The sequence below is a fragment of the Ursus maritimus genome, unplaced genomic scaffold, assembly GCF_017311325.1.
Source record: "Ursus maritimus isolate PB19 unplaced genomic scaffold, ASM1731132v1 scaffold_20, whole genome shotgun sequence".
Taxonomy (NCBI): domain Eukaryota; kingdom Metazoa; phylum Chordata; class Mammalia; order Carnivora; family Ursidae; genus Ursus; species Ursus maritimus.
In genome coordinates, this window is record NW_024424453.1 from 7,524,548 (window position 1) to 7,551,268 (window position 26,721).

Consider the following 26,721-nt stretch of genomic DNA (forward strand, 5'->3'; position numbering starts at 1 on the left):
TCCTCCTCCTCCTCCTCCTCCTCTCCTCCTCCTCTTCCTCCTCCTCCTCCTCTCCTCCTCCTCTTCTTACTTCTTTTTCTCCTACTTCTCCTCCTCTTTCTTCTTTCTTCTTTTTCTTCTTCTTCTTCTTCCTCCTCCTCCAGCTCCTCCCCCACCCCCTGCCCCATTGATGTGTTATTATTGGGGGGGCTGGAGCAGTAAAAAAAGAAGAAGGAAAAAAAGAGCGGGGCTCGGCTGGGAGAGGTTGAGCGCGGGGCTGACCGGCATCGGCGGCGATGGAAGAACTTACGGCGTTCGTCTCTAAGTCTTTTGACCAGAAAGTGAAGGAGAAGAAGGAGGCGATCACGTACCGAGAGGTGCTGGAGAGCGGGCCGCTGCGCGGGACCAAGGAGCCGACGGGCTGCGCCGAGCCCGGCCGCGACGACCGCAGCAGCCCGGCAGTCCGGGCGGCCGGCGGAGGCGGCGGCGGAGGAGGAGGCGGAGGCGGAGGCGGAGGAGGCGGAGGAGGTGCAGGAGGAGGAGGAGCAGGCGGAGGAGCTGGAGGAGGGCGCTCTCCCGTCCGGGAGCTGGACATGGGCGCCGCTGAGAGAAGCAGGGAGCCGGGCAGCCCGCGGCTCACCGAGGGTAACGGCCTAAACCCCCAGCCGCGATTCCCCTTCCCGCCTTCCTGACTCCTCTCAGGCGGGAGAGGACCCCGAGGCCCAGCGGGGAGAGGGGCGGGACGCGAAGAGGGCCCCTGGACCCCAGCTTTGGAAGCTAGAGTGATGATGGAGGGGTGAGAGTCCGGTGGTGTGCACGGTCGTGGGTGGGGTCCGAGTGTCTGTGAAGACGGGGGGCGTGGGGCTTGCGCGCGCCCTTCCCAGATGCTCCCGCTATTCCCATTCCGCTGTAGCGTATTTCACCAGCCGGAGGATGGGCCGGTAGCCCAGACGGCCAGCGGACGGATGGGGAAGTTCGCTGGGCCCGGCTGCGGCGGGGGTGCTGAAAGCAGCTGGGCCAGGCGACGGGATTATGGTTAGCATCTAGCGCCGAGTTTGCGGGAGCCCCTTTCCTAGGCCTGAGAAAGAAAGAAAAAGAGAGGAAGGAGAGAGAGAGAGGAGAGAGAGATTTCACTCTCGAGTCGCCCCAGGGTTTCCGGCCGCGGCGAAGATCCACTCGAACTCCATGAAGATCCTGGCTTCTCGGATCTTGGAGGTCAAAACTTCTCATTCTCTTTGAGCTATTAAGATTGAACAGGGCCAAGGCAGGCTAGGCTGTTTCTCTCGGGAGACGCGTTAGGCGTCTTTTTTTTCTGGTTGGTTTTTTGATATTTACACAATTCCATTGCTGTTTCGAATCATTTAGTACTCTGGTTTTGTCGAAGGGGGCTGTGAGGAATCCTTTGGTGCCAACAAAGTATTAGGCAATGACTTTATCTAAATGGTGGGGCGTCCTGTACCAATTCAAAAGAGTTCAACAATAAAATTAATTTGGCACTTGGTGCCTGCAGTAACTGGTGTGCTGCCATATTTTTCCAATTAAGAAAATATGTGACATGCGTAGAATCACATATTTAAGCAAGCAATTAAGTTGTTTATAACACGGTCTGTTCCTGTTTAGGCCAATAAATGGAAATTTGGGGGCGAAAGAGATTATATTAAGTCTATTAATCAAGTGGAAATGCGGACATCTTTCTCTTTGAAGCTCCAAAAGTTTGAGAGGCATCCACTGTGGATGACGCGAAATAGACAAAGCCTTCTCAACCCCTTGGTAGAATCTGAAGGGTGTGTTTTCATACTTAAAGATCATTGCAATATCAGTGGAAATATTTTCTTATTAACTTGGCTCCGAATGTTTGCTATAATGTTATCCGCTTCCTCCCTGGTGGAAGGACAAATGTCCATAAAACGAACTCCGAGTACAAGAAATTCGGCCAACACTTAAGATCACCGTCGCTAGAATGCTAGACTGGGCTGGGATCTAGAGGCTCTTCTTCCCCCAGACCAGGCAGCGGGTCCTTCTAAATTTGGACAGTGATGGCACAACTGTCAGGCGGCCCAGTGCAGCCTCCCGGGCTTGAGTCTGAGGTCCAGGCCCTGGGTACACGAGCCCGCCGCATGGCGCAGTTAGGGTCTGAACGCGGGCAGACACAGTCCTGGGATTGTTGATTTCCAAGCTCAGGACAAGTATTAATTTCTCTGCAGGCCGGCTCTTCCGGAAATAATTTTTAGCACCCATGCTGATCGGGATCCTGGGCTAGGAAGAACTGCAAACAGCCTCGACTATCCAAACTCAGCTTTGACACCTTAAAGATCCAAAGCTCCGACTCAGGCGCAGAGGATGAAGGTTCCAGAGGGCAGCTTATGTTGATACGGGCTCCCCGGATCACTGCCCCTTGGCCTAAACATATATTTGTGTGCGTGTGTGTGTGTGTGTGTGTATATATATATATATATATATATATATATATATCCACCCATATCCCTCCAGTGACTCTGTAAGCTCACATTCGCAGAGCTCCTGTTTTTAAAGGGAGGAGAAGGAAGGACATTAAAGTAGCAACGGATGCGTGCAAACCCAGAGCAGAAAAAAATGCATATTTTATTAAACAACCGAGCTGCTGGATGCATGAAAAGGCTTTGAGCAACCAATAGAAACCAAGGATCACTAATGTTCCGCTTGAACCTGTTGATCTCTGTGGGTTTAAACATTTAGGGTCGAGTCTGCCTTTCCAATGGGGAGGAAGAAGGAGAGAACAGAGGCAGCGGTCTTTTTCGCGCGCCTCCCGAAGCTAGTTTTCCGCCTCTCGCCTTTTGGCCTGGTGTGAGCCGCAAGCCCTTCAGGCAGCCAACATGGCGTGGGCGCCTCTCTTCAGGCGCCCGGTGTCCGGCACGGGGGATAGGGACTGCCTGGCCGCCCGTGGGCCCTCCGCAGGGTTAGGCTCGAGCCCTGGGTCAGCTCCGAAAGCCCGGAGATGCGGCTCCCAGTGCCGCTCAGCACCCGGGTCTTGTTCTGCCGCTGCGACCCTTGGGCCCAATTGTTCCCAAATTAGAGCAGCAAGTTTGAGAGAAACAGAGCCAGCGGCGGCCGGAGCTGGCCGGAGAATGGCCCAGCGCGTAGCCGGTGAGGGGCCAGTGCATGGCCTCGCCGCGCCCTTCTGCCCTGACCGGGTTCTGTGTCTGGCCGGGCGCGGCGCTCTTGATTCTGTGCGTGCGTGGGAGAGGGTGAGTGCGACAGAGGTTGGGTGGAATGGATTTGGTGTTCGCGGGGGAGGGCAGGGGACGGTGGAGTGGACGGTGAGGAGGTGAGTTGAGGCTACAGTTGCGAAGGGGTGAGTGGGTGAATAGCTGGGAGCAGGCGGCCGCCCGGAGTTGATCTTTTGGCGTCTCCAGAATCCTCTTCCTCAGGACAGGGTGAGGGACTGGATAGGAACTCCGGGAGGGGGCAGGATCCTCCATCCTTTTGGAGACAAATCTGGTAACAGGATTTGCTGTGGTGTGTGTGTGTGTGTGTGTGTGTGTGTGTGTGTGTGTGTTTCTGTGTGCGCACGTGGACATACGCGTGGCTCTATTTGTGGTGCCCCCTCCAGTGTCCCCAGAGCTGAAGGATCGCAAAGAGGATGCGAAAGGGATGGAGGACGAAGGCCAGACCAAAATCAAGCAGAGGCGAAGTCGGACCAATTTCACTCTGGAACAACTCAACGAACTGGAGAGGCTTTTTGATGAGACCCACTACCCGGACGCTTTCATGCGCGAGGAACTGAGCCAACGGCTGGGGCTGTCCGAAGCCCGAGTGCAGGTATGCAGCTGTGAGGAGGTCAAGGCAGGGCCTGGGGAGTGGAAGAGGGGCTCTCGTGGGTTTAGAGAGGCAGCTTGGGAGACACACACTGAGGGCTCGGGATCAAGAGTCTGGAGTGAGGTGAGAAGGGAAGGGATATCTTTACTAGGGGTCTTATTTTCCAAAGTAAATCTTAGTCTTGTAGCCTACACCCCACCCCATCCCAACATATGTTCCCGCAGAAGAAAGCTGTGCTGGGCTTGCTCCCAGAGTTTCTATAAACCACCCCCCCCTTGCCTTACGATGCCTTTAATGTGGTTTAATCCTAATGGGTCTACTTTTATAAGCCTTAAAAAAAAATCCCACAGAAAACGTTTTATCTTCTGGATGCCTTAAAAGTTACAACGAATATTTTGTTCGCCTGAGTTGGTTTTCCTTGAGGGCCTGCTCCGGGGTCTAGGGTTGCCAAGCGGATATGCCAATTAGGTTTATAGATGTACAGACTATAAAGAAAATTAGCAACTGTTAAGTGTGGAAATTTACAGTTTGCCCTTAGCAGTCGATCTCAAACTGTGTGTAAAACAGTAGAGAAATAAATGCATTTTGGTCACTCTTTGTTCCCTCGCTTAACATAGGCAGCAAACCTGTACCTACAGAAACTTGATTTTAAAACAACTCACACATCTTAATATTGGCATTCCCAAAGTCCAACACCCAACAAGTGCCATATGTGATGAAGTTAAGATTGGAGCAGGTTTTTGTTTTTTGGTTTTTTTACTGGTTGTGGGGGTGAAAGTAATGGCAATAGGCTTTGGGGGCATTCAAGGTAGAAAATTATATACATACATGCATACATATCCTTCTAGTTTTATGGAGAAAACATTTAAATGTTTCAGATTGTATTTCCGCTCAAATAATAAAATAGGAGAAAATGATGGTCATTATTTTTTTGAACACATGGAGCAGTTTTAGGCCTGAACATCTGCAGCTGTTACAAAGTATCACTGTAACAGATACTCCCGGGGTCTCTGGGCGCGGAGACCACCATCTGCAGCAAACTATGCAATTCTTATGGGGCTTTCCCGCATCTTGTAATAGGATCAGGACAAAAACAGAGCAGTCACGTTGAAGGGGAAAAGTAATAATAGGCTGCCTTGGTCATCACAGCCGTCAATAGAAGGCTCTGCTCTTCCTTTTTAAGCCTCTGCTCCTTTGCTGTGTGTACTGAAATCTCTAGAGGCTCAGCAACCCCTTAAAGACATGATGATAATTATTACAGTTATGAGCATTAGTATCTCAGTTCCAACTCTTCTATGGGAAAAAAGAGGCAGGAAGCCTCAGGCCATGTGAGTTACACAAAGGATGCCACCCTGGCATGAAATCTACCCTTCTATTACACTAAATGGCAGGGGAATTTTTGAAGATTTACATTGACTATGACACTTGCTTTCAAAAACAAGAAAAAGCTCTAAAGCAGTATTTTTCTTTTATAGTTTTTTTTTTCAAAACCTTAATTTGTGAATCAGTCAATATGCTGTATTATTGGAACATAATGCTGTATGATTGGAGTGTAAAAGCAGGCTTTGTATGAATTTTTAAAAATCTGTCATACTGCCTTTAAAAGTTGGCAAGTTTATTTAAGAAGATAATATCTGGGAGAAGACAGCATCCAGGAGTTACTTGATTCATACCTTCCCCTTTTCACAGCATATTGGTGTTTTTTTTTTCTCATAAGAAGTGAACTTTATTGCTGGTCTTTATTTTTTCATACTTCTATTTAAATTTTAGGGTTATTTTCTACTACCCTAACTGTAAGCAGTGGATTTTTTCTATAGAAGCAAATTAGATTATCATGATAATGGCACAATTATTCTGCTGCTGTGTTACACTCTGCTGCACAGAGGAACAGAGAATTTCTAAACTTCTTTGTAGTGAGGCTTTTATGGCACTAATTACCTCTTCCCCCACTCTTATCTCCCCCCCCCCCAAAAAAACAGAGTCACTATTTGCTTTGGTGTTTGGTTTTTCTTGAAGATGAAGCTAATTAATATTACAGGCTATTAATGAGCACATTCTTCTCAGGTCTTACTGTGCAAACATCTAAACCCATTATCACTTTAGTATCAGGTATCAGGGAGAGTGTTAGGCCTTGGGGACTCTGTAATGTAGAAAGATGAAACCAGGACTAATAGTAATTTCTCAAGAAACAATTTATCTTGCAAAAGTCTATGAAATCTATTTTTATCATTCATTTATATTATTTGACTTTGGAAATTGAGAGTGTTTTTTATAATTCAAATATTGCTTGTTATATCTCTCAATCCTTACCTAAAACACTATTTTTTTCCATTGTACTCTGATAATTAAAGGAAAATGTTTGAGTTCATAACATCTAGGTTTTATTTTATTTTTCCAATTTGTAGGTTTGGTTTCAAAATCGAAGAGCAAAATGTAGAAAACAAGAAAATCAACTCCATAAAGGTATGCTTCTCAAAGAACATCTGATATTCTAAGTAAAAAGAGAACTGGGCAATATTGTTATACAAAGTCAGAAAGAAACTCTGAAAGATAATCATGATCTCTATTTAAAAATCTGCTCTGAAGGCAGTTAATGAGAGTCCTAAAGTTCGGGAGTACATTACATTTATTTTAATTATGGCAGCTGTTTAGGAAGATAACAGTCCAATTCCTAAGGAATTTGTTCTATCTTGGTATCATTTGGAACCCTGGAAAGCAATGTTGGAAATATTAACCTCACATTATTGTGTGTTGTTCCCCCCCCCCTTTTTTTACAGGTGTTCTCATAGGGGCTGCCAGCCAGTTTGAAGCTTGTAGAGTTGCACCCTATGTCAACGTAGGTGCTTTAAGGATGCCATTTCAGCAGGCAAGTATGGCCCAGTTTCAACCTGTTTTTAACTGTAAAAAGACCTGATGTTTGCTTGAATTGTTGACTATATCCTCTCTCTGAGTCCCTGTGTTGGTGTCCATGTGGTTAAAGAATAATTTTGAGATGATATAGTGAATTTACTCCCCTTTAAAAACCTATAAAATGTCAAGGGCCTACATGCCTAGTCCTTTCTGTCCTCATGGGAAACCTGCAGAGGCCTGAGGCCAGCAACTGGGCCTTTAAAAATGCACTAAAGATTGCACTTGGGGAGAGGAAGAAAATGCCTTTTGATTAAGATTTTGTCAGATCCAATACAGAGGTTAGTCCTAAGGTGTTTTCTAAGGCAACTTTCTAAATATTTTTCTAGGTATTTCCTACCTCTTAGTCACATTAAATATCTCTGGTGAAAGAAAAGTAAATAAATAAAAGTAGTTCCTACTCAGGCTTGATTTTTTTAAAGCTGTCTCTGCAAACAAAGCTTCATCTCTAGTAAAGAAGGAAGCCTTGGTCTTCCCAGGGATGCCCTGCCTCTGCAATCCCTTTCTTAGGCATAAAGAAACCTTTAAGACTACATTTTAAAAAGGACAGCCTGCAGCAATGATTTAATCCTGGGAAATCCAAGTGCTCTAAATGCCCCTGCTCTCCAAGCCTAAAAGCTCAATCCTTAACCCAACCAGCACCTGACCTTCCCCATCCTCAGCCGGGACCCCTGCTTGGTAAGGCTGTGAAGTCATGAATTAGCTCTCAGTTGGCAGCACCCTGGACTGGGGAGACACCTGGGTGTACCCATGTATTGACGGTTACTGTTAGGGAGATCTTAGCTCTCTTGGCACCACATGACTCTAGCTAACATCCCGATGCTAGGCTTTTGAAGCAAGAAAAAATGATTGGAGAGAGAGTGGGATCTTAAAAGGAGACCCTTACTAATCAGAAAGTGATCTGCAGGCCTGCAGCACCAGCACCACCTGGGAGATGGGGTCTCAATGCAGACCTTCTGAATCAGAATCTGCATTTTTAAGAAGATCTGCTTTATAACAAGGGTAATTGTTATAGCAGTAAAGGTTAGAAGTAATAACAATTGTGCCAATTGAGATGAAGATGCAATAATTTCCCCAAGTGACATGGAAAAGTTTTATAGTTTGCTTGTCAGTACTTCAGTGCTTTAATGGGTAAGAAGTGTATGATGGCATCAAGAGAGCCTTTCCAAGTTACTTTTGTAATTTTGAAGAGGGCGATGTTTTAACACAATAGCGATGTTGCTCTCTGATGGGCCTAGCTCCCGAGGGGGGCGGCCACATTCCTGCAGACAGGAGCCCCCCCCCCCAGGGCCCCGGGAGATTACGCGTGCTGAACGAGTTGCAGAGACTCTGGCGCACCGGAGTATCCCTGTGGCGCCCCAGATTCAGTAACAGACTGATAAGGTCAGCCAAACTCCCCTTTCCTGTCCCTAGCCCCAGCCTTCTCCCCTCGCCAAGCTGGACGCCGTTAATGCTCTGTTTCTATTCTGTTGTCACCCTAGGATAGTCATTGCAACGTGACGCCCTTGTCCTTTCAGGTTCAGGCGCAGCTGCAGCTGGACAGCGCCGTGGCGCACGCGCACCACCACCTGCACCCGCACCTGGCCGCGCACGCGCCCTATATGATGTTCCCGGCGCCGCCCTTCGGACTGCCGCTAGCCACGCTTGCCGCGGACTCAGCCTCCGCCGCCTCCGTGGTGGCTGCTGCCGCCGCAGCCAAAACCACCAGCAAGAACTCCAGCATCGCCGATCTCAGACTGAAAGCCAAAAAGCACGCTGCCGCCCTGGGTCTGTGACGCCAACGTCGCGCCTGCAGCGCGGCGCGCTCCCTGCAAACCTCCGTGCCCCGCTGCTTTTCCGTTTAACCCCTCCGGACCTCCGGAACCGACCCTCTTTCCGCCCCGCTGATCGCCCTTTGCCTCCTTCCACATCCCGGACTCGGAGGGCGAGACTCCGCGCGGGACCTTGGATCCCACTAGGCGCACCAGCTCTGTGGCTCCTGACCATTCACCTACACTAGGGCGTAGAACTGGGCTTCGTAGGGGCAAGTTTTCGGGGAGTCTGGAGAGAGACTGAACAAGGGAGCGCTGGGACAGCGGAGTGTGGCTCACGGCAAAGCTGCAACGATGGACTCTTGCATAGAAATAAAAATCCTGTTAATAAAAAATGAGCAAAAAAAAAAAAAAAGTAGAAAAGACAAACCAGAAAGAAAAAGGAGAAAGGGAACTTATTGCTATTTGTCAGAAGTTGAAATCGGAGAAAGAACCAAGGAACAAAAACAAATTTTAAAAACTAAAGTATTTTATACATTTAAAAATATGGAAAAATAACCCGGACGAATCTCCAGAGAATGGGGGGGGGGAGTTACCAACTTAAAGTGTATGTTTTTTTTTAATGGGCTAAAAAAAGGCAAAACAGAAGGAAGAGGTATACTTATTTAAAGAATTAAGATTAAAAAAGTGCGCAGCTGGGAAGTTCACAGGTTTTGAAACTGACCTTTTTCTGCGAAGTTCACTTTAATACAAGAAATTTGATAAGAGAGGCGGGCCTCCTTTTACGTTGAATCAGATGCTTTGAGTTAAAAACCACCACGTATGGAAAAGTAAGAAGAGGGAAGACAGTATAAAAACGAAGAGAGGAAAAAAATGGTATTAATACGAAAAATGTTACCACAGACAATGATTTCTCTGAGAAATTATTACGGCAGCACTGTCCAGACTGCTGACAGTAAATTCCGGTTTTGCATGTTACTTGTATTCCATTGATGGTGTCTCCCTGCTCCCTGCTTTATTCACGTGCACTGACTCCATTTTCATCTTCAGTATGAAAAACAATACCAAAAGCATCTGGAAATTGATGTATATCAAATCTATAATTTTTGCCCCGTCTTTGATCCTGTCGGACAAAAGAAAAAGGTCGGAAGGGAAAAAATTTACACTCTGTCCCAAGAAGACGGAGGCGGGCAGAAAATGTGGGGAAAGGAAAAAGAAAAGAAGACCAAATGAAATAATAAAGGTACAGCGCCTCACAGGGCTCCTGGCACATAGTAGGCGCTCAATCAATGTTAGTCCCCTCTCCTCCCTCCTTTCTAGTATTCCCTCCTGCTGATTTCCTGATGTCCTATTTGGAAACTTTGCTTTATTTCCCCCTCTCTATCCTGTCATCACCTTAAATAATACCCAACTAGATACAGGCAGTAGGTTTGTGTAAAATATGTTGATACACACGAACAAAGTTTATTTTGGCTATAATGTGTGAACTGATGGTTGACTTTCAACATTTGCATTTTATCTCACAAAGGTGTATATTCAAGTAATTTTTTTCTTTCAATTCATGTAACTATTTAAACTGGGGTACCCTGGACTAAGCAATCTGTATCCCAATCACTAGAAAGCCTCCTTATTTGTTTTTTTTTTTCTAATTTACAAGAAAGAGGAAAAGCTCTTTTAACTGAACTTTGGTATGCGGTTGAGCTTTGTAACTATTTGTTCTCCATGAAAACAAAGTTATTTATATTTGCCATATTTTTTCTAGTGTATTAAGTTATTTTAAACAGAAGAAGATGCTGTTATTTCATGATGTGTTGTTGGTACAAAATGTTTCCATTTCACCTCTGTTAAACCTTTTAAATAAGTGCCAAGTTATTAATTGAAGACACTTTGCGATCAACTGAATGAAAATAGTATTGTTTCATTTGATGGGGTTCGCGTCATCTTTGTTCCTGTTACTATTAAACTATCCGGGATAGTCTTTCCTTCCTCCTTTTTGATTAATGTGTATCTGTCTCTCAAATACATCAACTTAGAAAAGCGCTTGCCTCTGCTTCTACGTGCAGCTATTAAGGGGCCGTGAGAATGGTGGTTCTGTAGCTCTCGATTCGCTGAGCGCAACCCCTACCCCCTTTTTGTCCACCCTGCATAGAAACCGGATTGATTTTACACCAAATCAATAAAGGAACAGATAATATGTAAAATAATATAAAATTGACTCCCCAAGACAAACTCTCATCCTTCATTTTGCTGTATTTTCACCCTTGAAGTTTTTCGGGGAACAGTTTGGGGAGAAAGGCAAACGGGATCATACGGTGCGAAATCTACCTGGGTTAATTGTGGCATAACGGGCACTCGACCCCAGGTCGACGACCCTCCCCAAGCAAGTGATGAAGGTTTGGGAATGATTAAAAGCCGCGGAGGGGAACGGGCGAATCCCCCACCTCCCCACTCCACTTTAGCGCTTTGGCCCAAGCAGATTTTTCGTTGGTTCAATCTAGGAAAAGGTAGAAGCAAGGGCCCTGTTTAGGAAAAGCTGGGTCCTAGCTGTCCTTAGAATACCGAGGATCCCCTTCCTCCCTCCTGCATCCCCCTACCCCCTTCTCCCGGAGAGATCTCCCTAGGAAAACCCGAAAGCGCAGCCTGTTTAGGGGTGGGTAGAGACTGCGAAGGTGCGGCCCCGGCCAGGCCAGGGACAAGACCTTCCCTTCCCGCGTGGGCTCTGGGGATGGGGGACATCGTCCGCGAAGATCAAGGGTGTCTCGAGTGTCCCTTGGGGCCCCCTTTGGGCCGGAGGACATATAGTGGACACCCCCCCCCCCTTCGACAAAGCCCCGCGTCTTCCAGTAGTACTCCCGTAGTCCCCACCGGCCTCTCCCGGGTTGAGCTCGCACACTCAAAGCTGTTCGTAGACGTGGGTGATACCTTTATATTTATCTTTTTAGCTTTCGAAGACCACTGGACAGGACTGGGGCCGTATTCAGCGCCCAGGCCTTGCAAGTCTCCTAGTTGACAAGTTGACAGGTCTCTTAGCTGTCCTTAGTTTTCCTAATAAATATCTGGCTAGGGGCGGGGTGCACCTTGAAGCGGGCGCGCCGAGCCGCCCGCCTTGGCGGGGTGGCCTCCAGCGAGCTCCCGTGGGCGCCGGGCCCGAGGGTCCAACAGGCAGGCCCCCAGCCCAACCCTACTGGAGCCCCCCCGCAGGCGGGTTCGGACATTTCTACGGGCACCCCAAGGGAGGTTGGAGGTCACGGGAGAACTTGGGGCCAGGGGAGTTTGATGTTCTGTGCTGGGTTCAGCCTGCGGCGCGGCGGACGCGAAGCCCAGCCTGTCCCCGCAGCTTAGCTCGGGGGAAGCTTGAGGTCAAAGGAAGCCAGTACGTCTGGGCCCCGGCAGGCGAGGCCCGGGGCACCAGGACCGGTGCGCGGCAGCACGGCCTAGGGTCGGCCCGGAACGTTCCCCGCGGCAGGCGCTGGGTGGGCTGGGCGCGGCGGGAGCCGGGGCCGCGGCCCGGCGGGAGCGGGGAAGGCCGGGGAGCCCGCGGAGGAGGCCAGGCCGGGCGAGAAAGGGCAAAGTTTCTTGGCCCGGTCCGCGATACTTGAGCTGGGCGCGGCCTGTGGGACCCACGCGTCAGTGGTGTCGGCTCTCCTGAGAATCAACGAGGGCCGAAGCAGCCTTTCCTGGCGGGTCGGAGCCGCGTCCCCCGGGCCCGGCCTCCCACGCACGCTTCCCCTGGGCTTTCCCCCGCGCCACCGCCCGAACTCGCCCGCAGGCGCCTGGGTGTGTGCGAGAGGGGTTCTAAACCCAGGGTTTCCAGAGCCACACTGAGAAAGGGTCCGAAGAAATCTTCGCTTTAAATTCAAATAAGGCCCAACATGCACGTCGTTTTGGTAGAAACTCAATAATCGTAATAAATAATTAATAGAGATTTCGCCACTCCCTCCCCTCCGCCCCCAGATCTTTCAAGGTGTGCAAAACCTTCCCAAGCTACAAAATCCCGGACTGGGGAAAACTGAGTTAAAAGAGATTATTCAAGACATCATTTGTATTAAGGACCTTATGATACAGGAGGGCCCGGTAAGATCGGAGGCCTTTGCTTGAAGCTGAATTGATAAATATCTATTTTGAGTTTTTCCCCACAATTATAACTTCGTAGATCCTCAGATGGTAATAGTTTAACGCAGTGCTCAAATTTCGGAACTATTTTGATTTCTGAAAAATGCCTTTTTGGCTTCAGTGACATGGATCCTGTTATTTTTTCACAAATCAGTTTACATCACAAATTGCAAACATTTGCAATAAGATCTCAAGATTGTTTATTCTGTGTAACCTCAAGCACTTGACTATGTTAAACACTAGTACAGAAACTCTGTGAAATCAGTTTAATGTGTGTGAGGGAATTAAAGGATCACTCCTTTCGTCACATAAACAAAGCATTTAAGATTGTTTTCATTGCCAGTCTCCCACTTTTTAAACAGTCTTACAAGTGACTATTAATTTTAGAGTCATTCTGTGTGAAAATAATTACTAAAGTTATATCCTGCTTTAATTAAATGTTTCTGGGCAAGAAGAAAATGGTATTCTACATTGGGAAGTGGGTGATTTTAAAAAATGTTACATTATTTTAAATTATTTTAGTTCAAACGTAAATAAAGTGTGCTAAATTTCAGTGGGGAAAAAAGTCTGAAGTGGTTTCCTAAAGAGCCATTAGAACAATTAGAGCGCATTAAAGGAACATCACAAACCAGAAACAATAGATACGTCATTGTAATGAGAGTGTTAACTTATGGGTAATTTATTCAAGGTAGTTTCTACATTTCAGATGGAATCTCTTATTATGACCTGCCTGAGTACTCTGATGCTTGTTTTTCAAAATCTAATTTATATAGGCTCAGAATATACATAATTCATAACTCCTGTTGATATATGTATACACACCCCGAATTTTAAACCTTTACAATATGTTTGCATGTTTACTAGCATGTTTTCAAGCTGACTGAAATAAAAACATAAAAAGTGTTAAACATCATATTGAAAGCAAGTGCTTGTCCTATATGTGCAGAAAAAGTAGTGGAAAATTAAAAACTAAAAATGATTAGATAATTTTCAAACTCAGATATATTTTGAACACTGGAATATTTCAGACAGGGAACATTCCTGTATAAGAAATACGGAAATCTCCAAGAAGGACTTACAGATGTGAGCTTATAACACTTCCGATGCCGAGGCAATCCTTTCATGTCTCTAATTCATAGAACAAAAAATCCTCAAGTCTTGGGGTATTTTGTTTTGGGTATTTTATGTGTCAGTCAAGGTAACCATTGCATATGCCTTCAGTACAGGAAAATTTAGTATAGTACTTACATGGAGTTCTATTGGCATGAAGAAAGGTTTTAGAATATAATCAAATAAATCACATAGGGAGGAGTAACACACATTTCCCCGTCTTGTTGAACAACTACTCACATGTCCTGAGCAAGGATCTTTGTAGATTCTTATTCAGGCAGCATAGTGCAGAATAAGTTAAAGACACAGGCTTTGGAGCCAGAATTTCTGGATTCAAATCTCACTGCTGCCATTTACCAGTTTTGTGAATTTGGATGAATTAATCTCTCTGTGCCTCAGTTTCCTCATCTGTAAAATGGGGATAAAAACAGCATTTATTTCATGGGGTTGTTAGAAGGATTAGATGAGTCAGTATATGTGAAGCCCTATGAACAGTGCCTGGCACACACATATGGCAATATATGATATTTATCTTAATAAATTTATCTTAATAAAAAGATCAATAGGCATTAATTCTTGTAATAAAACCTTAGGAGAAGAAAATAAAGCAGTGCAATGTGAGGAATGAATACTTTTCTGTTGTGGGCCAGAGGAAAACGTTATCTATTAGTTTGTGATTCTAGCTAATTGCTTAGCCTCTGCCAGCCTCATCTGGAAGCTGTGGCAAATGTCACAATGTAGTTAGGGGTCTTACCCATAAGAGCAATTCATAGGTTGTGCGGTGCTATATACATGACAGATAGTATTGTTACTTTGCCATGTACAGCTAATAAGGGGAAATATCAAGCATGACACTTGCCCTCAAGGGGCTTACCATCTAGGGGAGACAGTTCATAACCCCATATGAGAGTGCTAGGAAACATGTGCTAAATGCACTTGCTTAAAGGCATTCAGACACATTATGTGCATCTGAATGGCCGTACAACACATGTGGAGCCTGTTGTCCTGTTTTTGGAAATGGGATCTTTCTTGGAAATGAGTAGCCTTATAAAGAAATGGTGGGGCGACACCCAGAGGTTAAGAAACACACTTTGTTAGAATTAAATGCATACCATATGTTGCCGTGGTTTGTGTTCCATAGGACCATCTGCATTTTCTTAGGCCGTTCATGTTTGCAGAGCATTAGCAGTAAAATGCCAAAGACATAAAGGCAGCTGACCAATCAAACACATACAATACAAAGGAAGGAATATTTAATTATTATAATAAGGACCTGTAAAAATGAACAGTTGAATCCTAGTTACAGATTAAATGAAGAGGGACTTCTTTCCAATGCCTAAATTTAGATGTATCACTTAAACTTGCCTCATATTTTATATAATATCTAGCAAGAGCTCAGAGCTCTTTTTTACACATCTTCATTTGGAAGTCAGAGTGATGTCATTGGTATATGACTAATCTTTAGAGCATACTCTCCTGAGTTCAAATCTCAACTTTTTCACCTATTAATTAGATGTGAAGCTTCAGGTAATTTCTTAGCTTCCTAGAGCCCGTGTCCTCTTCGTGTCCTGTACCACACATCTTGCAGGTTGTTGTAAGGATCAAATAAAATAAGATGGGTGAAGTGCCTGGCATATATACGTTTTTAAACGGATGTACTTCTCTTCTGTACTTCTATTACTTTTCTTTCAAATTATTGTCACATAGGAAGGATTTTGAATTTACTTGTCTGTATTAGAAACAGTTTTGGAAACTATTGGGAAGTGGTGTGTATATTTCAATTCCTCACTATGGATGAATATTGAGTATGTGTGTATATGTTGTGTGGTCCGGAGTTTGGGATAAAACTTCCTTCAAATCTTGCAGAACGTTTTTTTAGATAGAATTTTGAAGGACTATAACTTTAGATCTGCCCTTTTGTATAGAATAGAGAAGGTTCTTTCTCCCTGTTAACTCAAGGGCTTTCCTAATACAAAGATTACCCAGATTCTCTGACCTTCAGTCCTCTATATTCTGGAATGTCAGCATATAAATCGAGACCTGGCATTAAGTCTGTAGTCACTTTGATATTAGATTGATTGTCCTTCCGTTTATTTATTGAGTACATTTTTTATGCTTCCGTGCTAAGGAAGAAGAAAATAAACTACCCTTAAAAATGATTTCAAAAGTCTATCAAGCTCTCCAAATTTTCAGTACTCATGCTACATTGTGTTTTGTATTACATTTATTGGCATTAGTGGTTTAAAATGTAATCACCTGTCTTGTGGGCAATATATTTATTTACAGAAGTTCTCACATGTCAGCAGTTGTGTTTCTTTTGAGGCTTACATAGTTTCCCTTAAAACTTAGTCTTGCCCAATGCTCATTTAAAAGGGTCCAGGACCCTCTCTGGGGGAGTTTTAGGTCTAGACCTCCTTCCAAAATTTTTTAGACAGGTGAAATTAGGTGGAACTAGCCATCAAAGGAAGGCTAGAAAGAGAGACTGGTCCTGGTCCTCCAATTGCCTTGGGAGTAGATAGACTTGGAAGTGTGGTAGACAGATAAAGGCCCCTCAAAATCCTGATCCTAATTCCTGTAATATATAAATAGGTTATATGGCAAAGGGAATTTAAGATTGCAGTGAAATTAAGGTTGCTAATCAGCTGACTTCAAAATAGGGAGATTGGGGCGCCTGGGTGGCTCAGTCGTTAAGCATCTGTCTTCCGTTTGGGTCATGATCCCAGGGTCCTGGCTTCGAGTCCTGCATTGGGCTCCCTGCTCGGCAGGGAGCCTGCTTCTCCCTCTCCCTCTGCCTGCTCCCCCTGCTTGTGCTCTGTCTCTGTCAAATAAATAAAAATAAAATCTTTAAAAAAATAAAATAAAATAGGGAGATTATTCTGGACTATTCAAGTGGGCCCATTATGATTAAGAGGGTTTTTAGAAATGAAAGTGAGAGGACAAAGCAGAGACTCAGAGAGACATAGGACTAAAGAAGAATGGTGAGAGGTGCAACACTGCTGGTTTTGAAGATGGAGGAGTCAAGGAGTGCTGGTGGCCTCTAGAAGCTGGGAAAGGCAAAGACAGGAGTTTGCCGCAGAGCAAATGCAGCCCTGCTAACATCTTGATTTTAGCCCAGTGAAATCTGTGTTGGCCTTCTAACCTATAGAACTGTAAGATAATCAATTTGTATTGTTTTAAGGCACTAAGTTTGTGGAAACGTATTATTGCAGCTCTAAGAAATAAATATAGGAGGTTCTGAGCTATTTGTATGTATAAAAACCTCTGGTCAATTTTTAATGCCAGGGGGCCTTCTGAGCCTGTTTGGTAGCAAGAGTCCCCCAAAACTCAAGGCTGGGATGCCTTGCCATACCCTAGAGTATGCTCTCACTCGGGCATACAGATCTTCATATGCCATTCAGCAGGGTTCCCCACAGATCTCTCTTATTTTTCTAAAATGGAGCCTATAGAGGCAATCTGCAAAATTATGTGTATTCCTATATGAAAAGTTAGTCAGCAGTGAAAATCTTTATCTTGCTTTATTCTCCCTTGTCATCTGCTTGTTATTATTCACTTTTTCTTTCTTTTTTCTTTTTTTTAGTATTCAATGTAGAGAAAAGGACTATTTGTTTCAAGCTCTGAGGTTGTTTGCTAATGCACTGAAAGGGAACAGCCTGAGCAATTTGAGCTTGTCTGTCAAGTTGGTCAACGTGGAGAGTAATGTGGTCTGGGGTTCCCAGAGCCCATCGGACCTTTGACCTTTTCTGTTGAGACTATTGATGTAGGTTAATAGTCAGCACCCGTTGTGCTGTTGGAGGAGTTGTGTGCCTGTGTGTGTGATTTCTCATTGAGTACAAATGAGGCTCTGACTAACTCAGAGGGTAATTGGTCCTTTTTGTAGTTTTCCAAGATCAGCGTGGAGAATTAGAATAGATGGGTCCTGACAGGCAGGGGAAGATTCGTTTCTGGAATGTTTGCTGTTGTATCAGTGACAAAGCAGTGGATATGGGCATAGAGCTGACTCTACCTTTCACGCCATGAACCATCCTCACCAGAGAGCTGCCCATGGAAGCAAGTGGGGTTAGTAATTGCTGGATAACATGATAACTTCCGAGATTAGTGGAGCAATGAGGTGGGTTTAGCCTTGTTCCGCTTACTCGATCCCCTGCCCTCCCCACCACCCTCATATTTTTCCTCCCATCTAATTGGGTACAGAATAAGCTACACAGCAGCTCAATGGGCTGAGTAAATAAGCCTGCTTACACTCTTTGACTGACTGAAATGTAGGCTACAGAGTGGGGAGAAAATTCTACTAAATAGTGTCAGTTCCCATGACTGTCTCCTCACTAGCTCTTCACTACTTGGGGGAGAAATTTTCTTTTTCTACTCGCTCTTTGAAAAGCATTCACGTTTCTGTCTTGAACAACTTCCCACTTCTTCTAGCTCATCCTTCTCTCCTCCTCCTCTCTTCCAAGTTACTCATTCTACAAGTCTAGCTGCACATAACTCATTTATTCATTCACTCGTCAGATACTTATTAAAAACCTACTATATGCCTTGGACTCTTCCCCCCCACTTTCTACTTTAACTTGTCAGACTATCCTTTTCTGATTTCCCCTTGGAGTCTGATGTTGTTGAAGGCAGTGGTAGTTGAAAGGGTAGGGTATGGTTGACGCAGGATGGGATGCAGGGCAAGTGGTAAGTGCTAGAAAGACTAAAGGAAAGGAGGTGAGTGAGTAGGTTGGCTAAACTGAGGAGACCTTTACTCACCAAACCCTCTGATATCCATATATCATATGCTTCAACAGCTGCTTCAGTGAAGAATAATCCTTCAGAATGGTTTGTGTGTGTGTGTATTTTTTTTTTTTTAAGATTTTATTTATTTATTTGACAGAGAGAGACAGCGAAAGAGGAAACACAAGCAGGGGGAGCTGGAGCGGGAGAAGCAGGCTCCCTGCTGGGCAGGGAACCTGACTCAGGGCTTGATCCCAGGACCCTGGGACCATGACCTGAGCTGAAGGCAGCCACTTAACAGACTGAGCCACCCAGGTGCCCCTATGTATACACATTCTTAAACATTCTTTTAAATCCTAAGGAGAGAAGTCCAGTTACAGTTAAAGTTCAAAGTATTCAATACACATTTGAATATTGAGCGTAGGCCTGGCACTGATAGTTAATGAGAGGTAGAGAGGAAGACACAAATGGTCAGGGGGTGTAGGGCATCTCGGTAACATCTGTAAAGCTGGGAGGAGAGGTGCGCTTTTGTACGGGGAAGCGGGCAGCGCCCAGTGTGGACGCACCTCCTCCTGGGGTGTGCGTTCAGGAAATGCACAGACTGAGACTTAAGTTTGCTTCTTAAAAAGACAAATAATATTTGGCAGTATTCCAATTTTCTTTCCTAAATTATATCTTTGTACTAATAATTACATTATACACAATTAGGACAAATGTTTACCTTCTTTAATATATTCACAACTTGCTTTTTCCTTTTCTTCTTTTCCTCCTTCTGATTTTGTTTCCTTTTGTGCTTCGTGTAAGTCCTTTACTGAGGCCCTCGCAATATATCCAAATCTAAACATTTGTTTCCATTTCCCTCCTCTGCATTGTCACTTCTTCATATGTGTGGCTACACATTGCGTACATTTACCTTCCTGTATTTCCTTTTATTCTCATCTGTTCATATTCACTCGTACTGTTGCAGGTCACTGTAATTCATTTGACTGCTGTGTGATAGTCCACTGAGTTCATACACCAATGTATGCATCTGCTCTCACACTGACGGACAGTTGGGTTATTTCTAGGTGGATGTGCAATGCACTTAAAGTCATGAGCCTGGACGTAATCACCAAAAAACTGAGTAAAGGGAAGAGAATCAAAGATCGAGCCCTGGCGTGCTCCATTATGAAGAGGCTGAGGAGAAGAGTAGAAACCAGCCAATGGAAACTGAGCATGAACTCCCAACAAGGTAGGGAGAAGAGAACCCAGTGTCTTGGGAGCCCAGTGCAAAACGTGCATCGAGGGAGAGGGAGTGAGGACTGAGAACTGACCATTGTACAGGTTATTGGGGATAAAGCAGTTTGGGTGAAGTGGGGGAGGCCAGGGCCCTTAGAGTGGGATGCAAAAACCCTCTAACTGTTCTCTGAGATTCTAGTTTCTCCTTCCTCAAATCCATTCTTCATATCATGGCCCCCAATTATCTTCCTAAAATCTAGATCAGATGCTGTGACTCCCTAACTTATTTTTTGGGAGCTCCAAACTGCCTAGAGAATGGCATTCAGACTCTTCGGTATGATATTTAATCTGCACCTCTGTTATTTTTTTCTGCCTCTTCTTCTGAGGCTGCTCCACCACTTACCCTCTGTTCTCACTGGGGCTTCCACCGCTCCTGAATATTATACTGGTGTCAAAATCAGACTTCTGCTCGAATGCTCCTCTCCAGATCCCCTTTGCACTATCATAGAATTTTGAGCATAGAGCTACCAGAGCTCCGTTACACCATAATGTCATTATTTCTGTGATTGTCTTCTCAACCAGAATGTGAGCACCTTGCAGGCACGAATTGTTACTTGCTTTTTGTAGCCTTTCCAGAGTCATATAGTGGGGACAGACATAGCAGATTTTCAGGAAGTGTTGGGAGAATGAATAAGCCTGTGAAAAAATATATCTATAGTGTATTCTTTTAGATAATTTTACTGGAGATAAATCTTAGTTCTCTGAGGGTGGTTTTAATTTTTGGAACTAGCCAAAGGCTGTTTGGCATTAAGTCTGCTGAAGAAGCTGGGGGTTATAAACTTTTATTACAAATGAAGTGTAGGAAAAAATTAAGCATGGCTGTTTTGTGATGACACCTTTTCTTATATGGCACTAAAGTTTACTGGCACTGATTTGCTTAAGGCAATTTCAAAGATGAATTTCCAAAAAACATTTTGAACGGTGACAGTATTGTTGCACTAGGTGTTTGGTTTCTCAGGGTGATGACTTTGAAGGACAAGATTTACTTGGATCTGTCAGTTCTGGTATCTATATTTAAAAAATCAGTATCATTCTCTTGTAGTCACATCTTATTTTCTGCAGTGAATTTTTACATGCTAAAGTTCACATTATCTCCTGAGTATTTAAATATATTTTTGTAACTTTATTATTTTCAATTCTTTCCTTTGTAAGCATTGTCTTTCAATGCAACAGCACTTGAAAATTCTATTAAAATTGTTTATTTTAAAAAAACCCCATTCATAAGAGCATTAACTAAGACCAGATTTAACACCAATTCCAGTGGCTGATCCCTACCCCAAATGGATATATGGCCATTTGTTATGATCTTTTGTTTACTGATTTTCAAGCAGTTTTCAATCTGTGTGACACTGATCAGATCCAAGCCAATTTGGACTAATTTTTCAAGTCACTTTTCATGAAGCAGTGCATCAAATGCTTTGCAAAGTCCAAATGTGTAACATCTGCTCTCCTTTCCCTGATAATTTTACAGTTCTCTCAAGAAGTCAACTGCTTTATCAAGCACGGAATGTGTTTTATAAGTCTCCATTATTATTGTCCATGATTCTGTCACCTTTTAGAATTTCCTTTCTCAACTTCATTTGCCAAGTCTTGATAAAATACTTATTAGTTGGCCATCGGATACAATTATTCTTCCAGTAGTAACACACTGTGACTCTAGGGCCACTTGGATGAGATCTATATATCATCTTTCAGTTGTTATGATTTAAAAGATGAGAGCAATAAAACCTATGTTAGTCATTTTTGTTCATATCCTGGGAGAGATGTTATGCAGACTTGATGATTGGTATATGTTTTTTGAGGTTTGAAGTATTCACTTACCTGCTCTTTGTCATTAGCTGTTTTTTTTTTTCTAGGTGCATTTTACAGTTCCCCATCTTTCCCATATGTTAAATGGATATTATGCTTGCAACAGCGTGCCTTACAGAACGGGAAAGCGTCTGCACGTGTACAGTCAGTAGATTCATGCAGCCTTTGGATACAGATGGAAGTTTTTTTTTTTTATTTTATTTTTTTTAAAGATTTTATTTATTCATTTGACAGAGAGAGAGACAGCCAGTGAGAGAGGGAACATAAGCAGGAGGAGTGGGAGAGAAAGAAGCAGGCTCCCAGCGGAAGAGCCTGACATGGGGCTCGATCCCAGAACTCCAGGATCACGCCCTGAGCCGAAGGCAGACGCTTAACGACTGAGCCACCCAGGCGCCCCCAGATGGAAGTTTTTGATGCTTCCATCATCTTGTTGATGTAGGTGAGCAGAGTTTAATAACATTTGCTTTCAAGGGTTTGGGGGTAATTGCTATGTACATAAACTGAGAAAAGTTTGCTTTATAATTAGTTTTTGAATCAAATTCAAGAAGATTCCATGTAAATAATGCATTTTTTATGAGTTAGGCCCCGAGGTCATTGTGTTTACTGATAGAGTTCAGTTAATTGAATAAATATGAAGATCTTGTATTGAGTACCCTTGTGTTGGTTGAAATGTAATGCTACAGATATCTTATTAACTTTTACACATAAGTTACTGAATTAATAAACTGTATGAGAATATAAAGAACATATTTGATAGATATAAACGAAAACATTGGTTATGATTTACCAAGGATTACTCAAGTATTAATTAACTGACAGCTAGAACACTGCTTTTGACATTCTCAAATTTCCTTTGGTTAATCTTCTATGCATTATAGATTAGTCAGTTTCTCCCTCTTTATATAAAATATTTAGCTTTTGAAGTGTTTTGACATATGGTAAACTTCAATAAGAAGGCAGACTTTTTCAGTTTTGAGAAATGTAAATATATCATTCTGTAAGAAATTCCAAAATGTTGGCTATGGGACAATGGAAACCACATGCAGTTTTCTCCAAATCTCCATATACAAGTAACTGCTTTCAACACATCTTCTCTGTCTCCAGTTTTAATATTAACTACTTGATTAAATGTTAAACAGAGCAAAGGCCATTCTTGTCAGGCGTCACTAATATTCATATTTTTTCCAGAGGATGGAAAACATTTATTTTTGAATATTTAGCACTCTTCTGTTGCTCAGTGAAGACTGGTAGTGGGAATACCACTTCTTTATAATTTGAAATTCTAGAGTGGGGGATTCATTGGCTCAATAAAAGCTATGGTGTCTTGTTTTGTTTTTAATGACTAAGTAGCAATTTTACATTTTTATTGTCAGACCCACAATTTAGAATATCAATTTTAGAAATAGGTACAAAACTACTTTTTCTCAAATCAAGGTTAAACTTTTTCTGTTTTCAATGTTACAGTTGTAGATATTATAAATGTTCTGTTCATGAAATTATAACAATACGCTACTGACCACTGTCTTGTATGTCTAAAATAAAAGAAATTATCAACATTTTAAATGGAAGTGGAAGGAATTCACATTTGTGTAGCTCATGTTTTTCTAAATTTAAATTTTAATTTCACCTAAAAGGTAAATCTGAGTTTAGAAAGATTTTTCTGAGGGTAAATGATTTAAAGTTAGTGGAACATAGTTTATAAATAAATGTATATGCCTTTGGTGTCAAGGATTCCAAGTCAAGAAATGGTATTATGTCAGAGGTCAAACAGAGAGACTCAAAGAATAAACATGTTTATGATTTGCTTTCTTTGTATAAATATTTAAAATGATACCTCAATATATATCAAACAAAGAAGAATACGTTATTCATTGTGTATAAGTAAAATCAAAAGTTTGCATTTTGTTTTTTTTTTAAAATATGGCGACTCTGTTTCTCAAGATGCCAATCATATACATGAAAGTTTTTTAAAAAGTCAATTTTCTGTGTAGTTTCAAGTTTCTTAATTTATATCGATACATTTCTGTTGCTCTGCTGTGATTTAGATATATATGTGTTGTTTAAAATTTTCCTGTTTCTATTAAATGTATGAATCATTGACAAAGACATGGAAATACTATTAAATCAATACATTCCCTTGTAACATATGTCTTGTATTTCTGAAATTTTAGAATTGTTTCCTTATTAATTATGAGCTAATGCACTTTATTTTTTTAATTTTTGTTTTTTATGTTTTTGTGGCTTAGGCCCGGCTGGGAGAGCACAAGATCACCACATTGATTGAGCTAAAGCTCTTTAAAAGAGAGATTATACAAATATTGTGAATAGATGTGGTCAAACGAGAGGGTTGAATATGGGGTAAGAGCTTTTTGATTTTTAAATAGAAAATAAATGAAAATTTGTGTCACAAAAATGTTTGCATCTTTATAATATAAAACATGGGCAATCTTAAGATAAAATAATATCTAAGTTTATGTATCTTTTAAACACCAGAGGATTCTTTATAGACCGTGGATGAGCAACGACTCTGTTCTAATTACTTTGCCAGGCAAATTGATTCACTCTGGATTATTCTCAATCAAAATGTTTTTCTAGGATTCAGACTAAATGTATCCTCTTTGACATTAGTCCATTACTATTTTTATCAATACTCTCATACATCGTGAGTAATTTGTTTCCCTCTTCTGTTCTTACTGCTTTCAGCAATTTGTCCATCTGAGGAGGGAGGGTAGGATTGTGATGTGAAATGAGGATGGCATTTTTGTATTTTGACCAGAATAATTTGGAACTTTTTGCCTTCATGTTTTTCAAAGTATAGGTTTTGTCAAGATGTCAGGTCCAGTCACATCAACGAAGAAAGCAGCTTGTAAGTGATGGGAACTTTACTCTTATGAGATGTTTTGTAAGATGTATGTTGCTACAAAGAGCTAGGTGATACAAGTATTAGAAGATGCAAGGTGTTGATCAAATTTAAGAAATACATTTTCAAATAGGATAACCAAAACTCAAATAACAGGTCATTTTAGGCTTCCCTGTTCCTTTCAGAAAATAGACTTACATACGTTATTGTCATACTGTTCTTAATATCATTAATTTGTTTTATATATATATCTTTACAGAGAGAGAGAGCATGAGCAAGGGGGGTTAGGGAGAGAAAGAGAGAGACAGAGAGAGAGAGAATCTTAAGCAGGCTCCATGCTCAGCACAGAGCCTGACGTGGACTGAGATCATGACACGAGCCGAAATCAAGAATCAGATGCTTAACCGACTGAACCACGCAAGTGCCCTTAATTTGTTGTATGTGTTGAAACATTCCTAGTTATTTGGTTTTAAACTAGTAACTTTGAGAATAATTATTCGTTCTGTCCTAGGTAAGATAGGTATTTGAATTGAACTGGTTGAAAAAGAAAGAAACAAAGTCTCTCTTTTTTTCCCTCTAGGGTTTTAATTTCTTTTATTATGTCTAGTGGTTGTTGTAAATACAAACTGTTTTCTTTAGTGCCCTTAGAGGCTAGGGACAGGAAAAATGAAGTCCCTTCTTTCTTTCTTGTGCACTCCATTTAACTTAATAATTAATCTTTGAGTGAAAATCTGACTGCAGCAAAATTTCTTAATTTGCAATTTAGGAGCCTCTGGGAGGTCATATGAAGGTTCCCAGGACAAGGTGGAAGTCATATTCATTGCTATGCCATTCTTACTCTCCCCTATGTGGTCCTGCTTCGGTCATCTCTACAGGTATAAAGATAGAAGAGGCAGGTGGGTAGAGGGCAATACACAAGAAAGATAACTCCACAATTATGTTTGGAAAACGATGGGAACATTTGTAAATGAACCTGCAATTATCCTGTTTGTAAAGGACAGAGTGTGGTATCATGCACTTTTATAGATTTAGGAACTAATGTTTGTTACTTTTGCATGTTGACTTCAGGATTTTCTCTGTGGTATGCAGTACTAAAGTGGAGTAAATGTATAAATTCAAAGTGTTTTAATTCCATTTTAATCAAGTCTCTTGAGTTAAAGTGTGTAAATTAGTACCCAATTACCTATTTTGTATGCCTGTGGTATTTCCATGTTCTACTAATATGGTAATGAATGAGAATATTGATTAGATTGTTTTAAATCTCGGAAAGAATCGAATGCTGTTCTCATAGACTTAAATTATAAGGAAGATTTAAAAACAGAGTGTGTACAAGAACTAATTTCTTGGGGCGCCTGGGTGGCTCAGCTGTTAAGCGTCCGCCTTCGGCTCAGGGCGTGATCCCAGGGTCCTGGGATCAAGACCCGCATTGGGCTCTCTGCTCTGCTGGGAGCCTGCTTCTCCCTCTCCCACTCCCCCTGCTTGTGTTCCCTCTCTCGCTGGCTGTCTCTATCTCTGTCAAATAAATAAATAAAATCTTAAAAAAAAAACCCTGATTTCTTTCTTATAATAATAGTAATAAACTTTTTAATATAAAACCAGTACATGTTCACTGTAGAAAAACTCACAACCTATTAACTAGAGAAACCACAGTTAACATTTAAATTGATATACTTCTTGTCTCTTTTTTCTGTGTCTGTATCCATACATTTTTACCATATTGAGACCATGTAATTCATCAGGTAGTGTGTGCGATAGAGATAGCTTTAATAGTTTTCTAAAAATGAAACAAGAGCATTGTAAAAAATTCCAACAGTACAGGGGCGCCTGGGTGGTGCAGTCGTTAAGCGGCTGCCTTCGGCTCAGGGCGTGATCCCAGCGTTAATGGGATCGAGTCCCACATCAGGCTCCTCCGCTATGAGCCTGCTTCTTCCTCTCCCACTCCCCCTGCTTGTGTTCCCTCTCTCGATGGCTGTCTCTATCTCTGTCAAATAAATAAATAAAATCTTAAAAAAAAAAAAAACTTCCAACAGTACAGAAAAGTAAAAAGAAGTAAAAAAAAAAAAAAGTCACTTGAAACTTCACCATCGAGAGATAATCACTGGCCTAAATTTTAAGGCAGTTATGAGATATGCCAAAAAATGAGCAGTTAATAATATTAATAACAATCTCCCAGATCCTTGTCAATGTATAGATACTCATAAGCTATTATGTATATATTGATGTTTGAAAAGATACTTTTTTCCTCAATAATATCACATGGATATAGTTCTATGTCAAACAATATAGGTCTATACCATAATTTTTCCTGACTGCATCATCTTCTATTATATAAAGAAACTTTATTTAAAAATTTTGTTAGATACTTATTGCCATTTTTTTCTATTATAATAAGTGCTGTAATAAATGTTC

The 26,721-nt window shown here is 42.4% G+C and overlaps 1 protein-coding gene across 2 annotated transcripts; it reads left to right on the plus strand.

Moving 5' to 3' along the window:
- The first annotated feature begins 147 nt into the window (after positions 1-147).
- SHOX2 (short stature homeobox 2) lies at positions 148-8,847 on the plus strand. Of its 2 annotated transcripts, none has more exons than XM_040636636.1 (5): positions 148-624; positions 3,569-3,777; positions 6,180-6,237; positions 6,552-6,640; positions 8,163-8,847. In XM_040636636.1, the coding sequence occupies exons 1-5, from the start codon at positions 276-278 to the stop codon at positions 8,454-8,456; spliced, it is 999 nt and encodes a 332-aa protein (XP_040492570.1). In that variant the 5' UTR covers positions 148-275; the 3' UTR covers positions 8,457-8,847. The 2 variants fall into 2 exon arrangements, with proteins under 2 accessions (XP_040492570.1, XP_040492571.1); XM_040636637.1 differs by having other exon boundaries at positions 8,199-8,847.
- Positions 8,848-26,721: the final 17,874 nt, after the last annotated feature.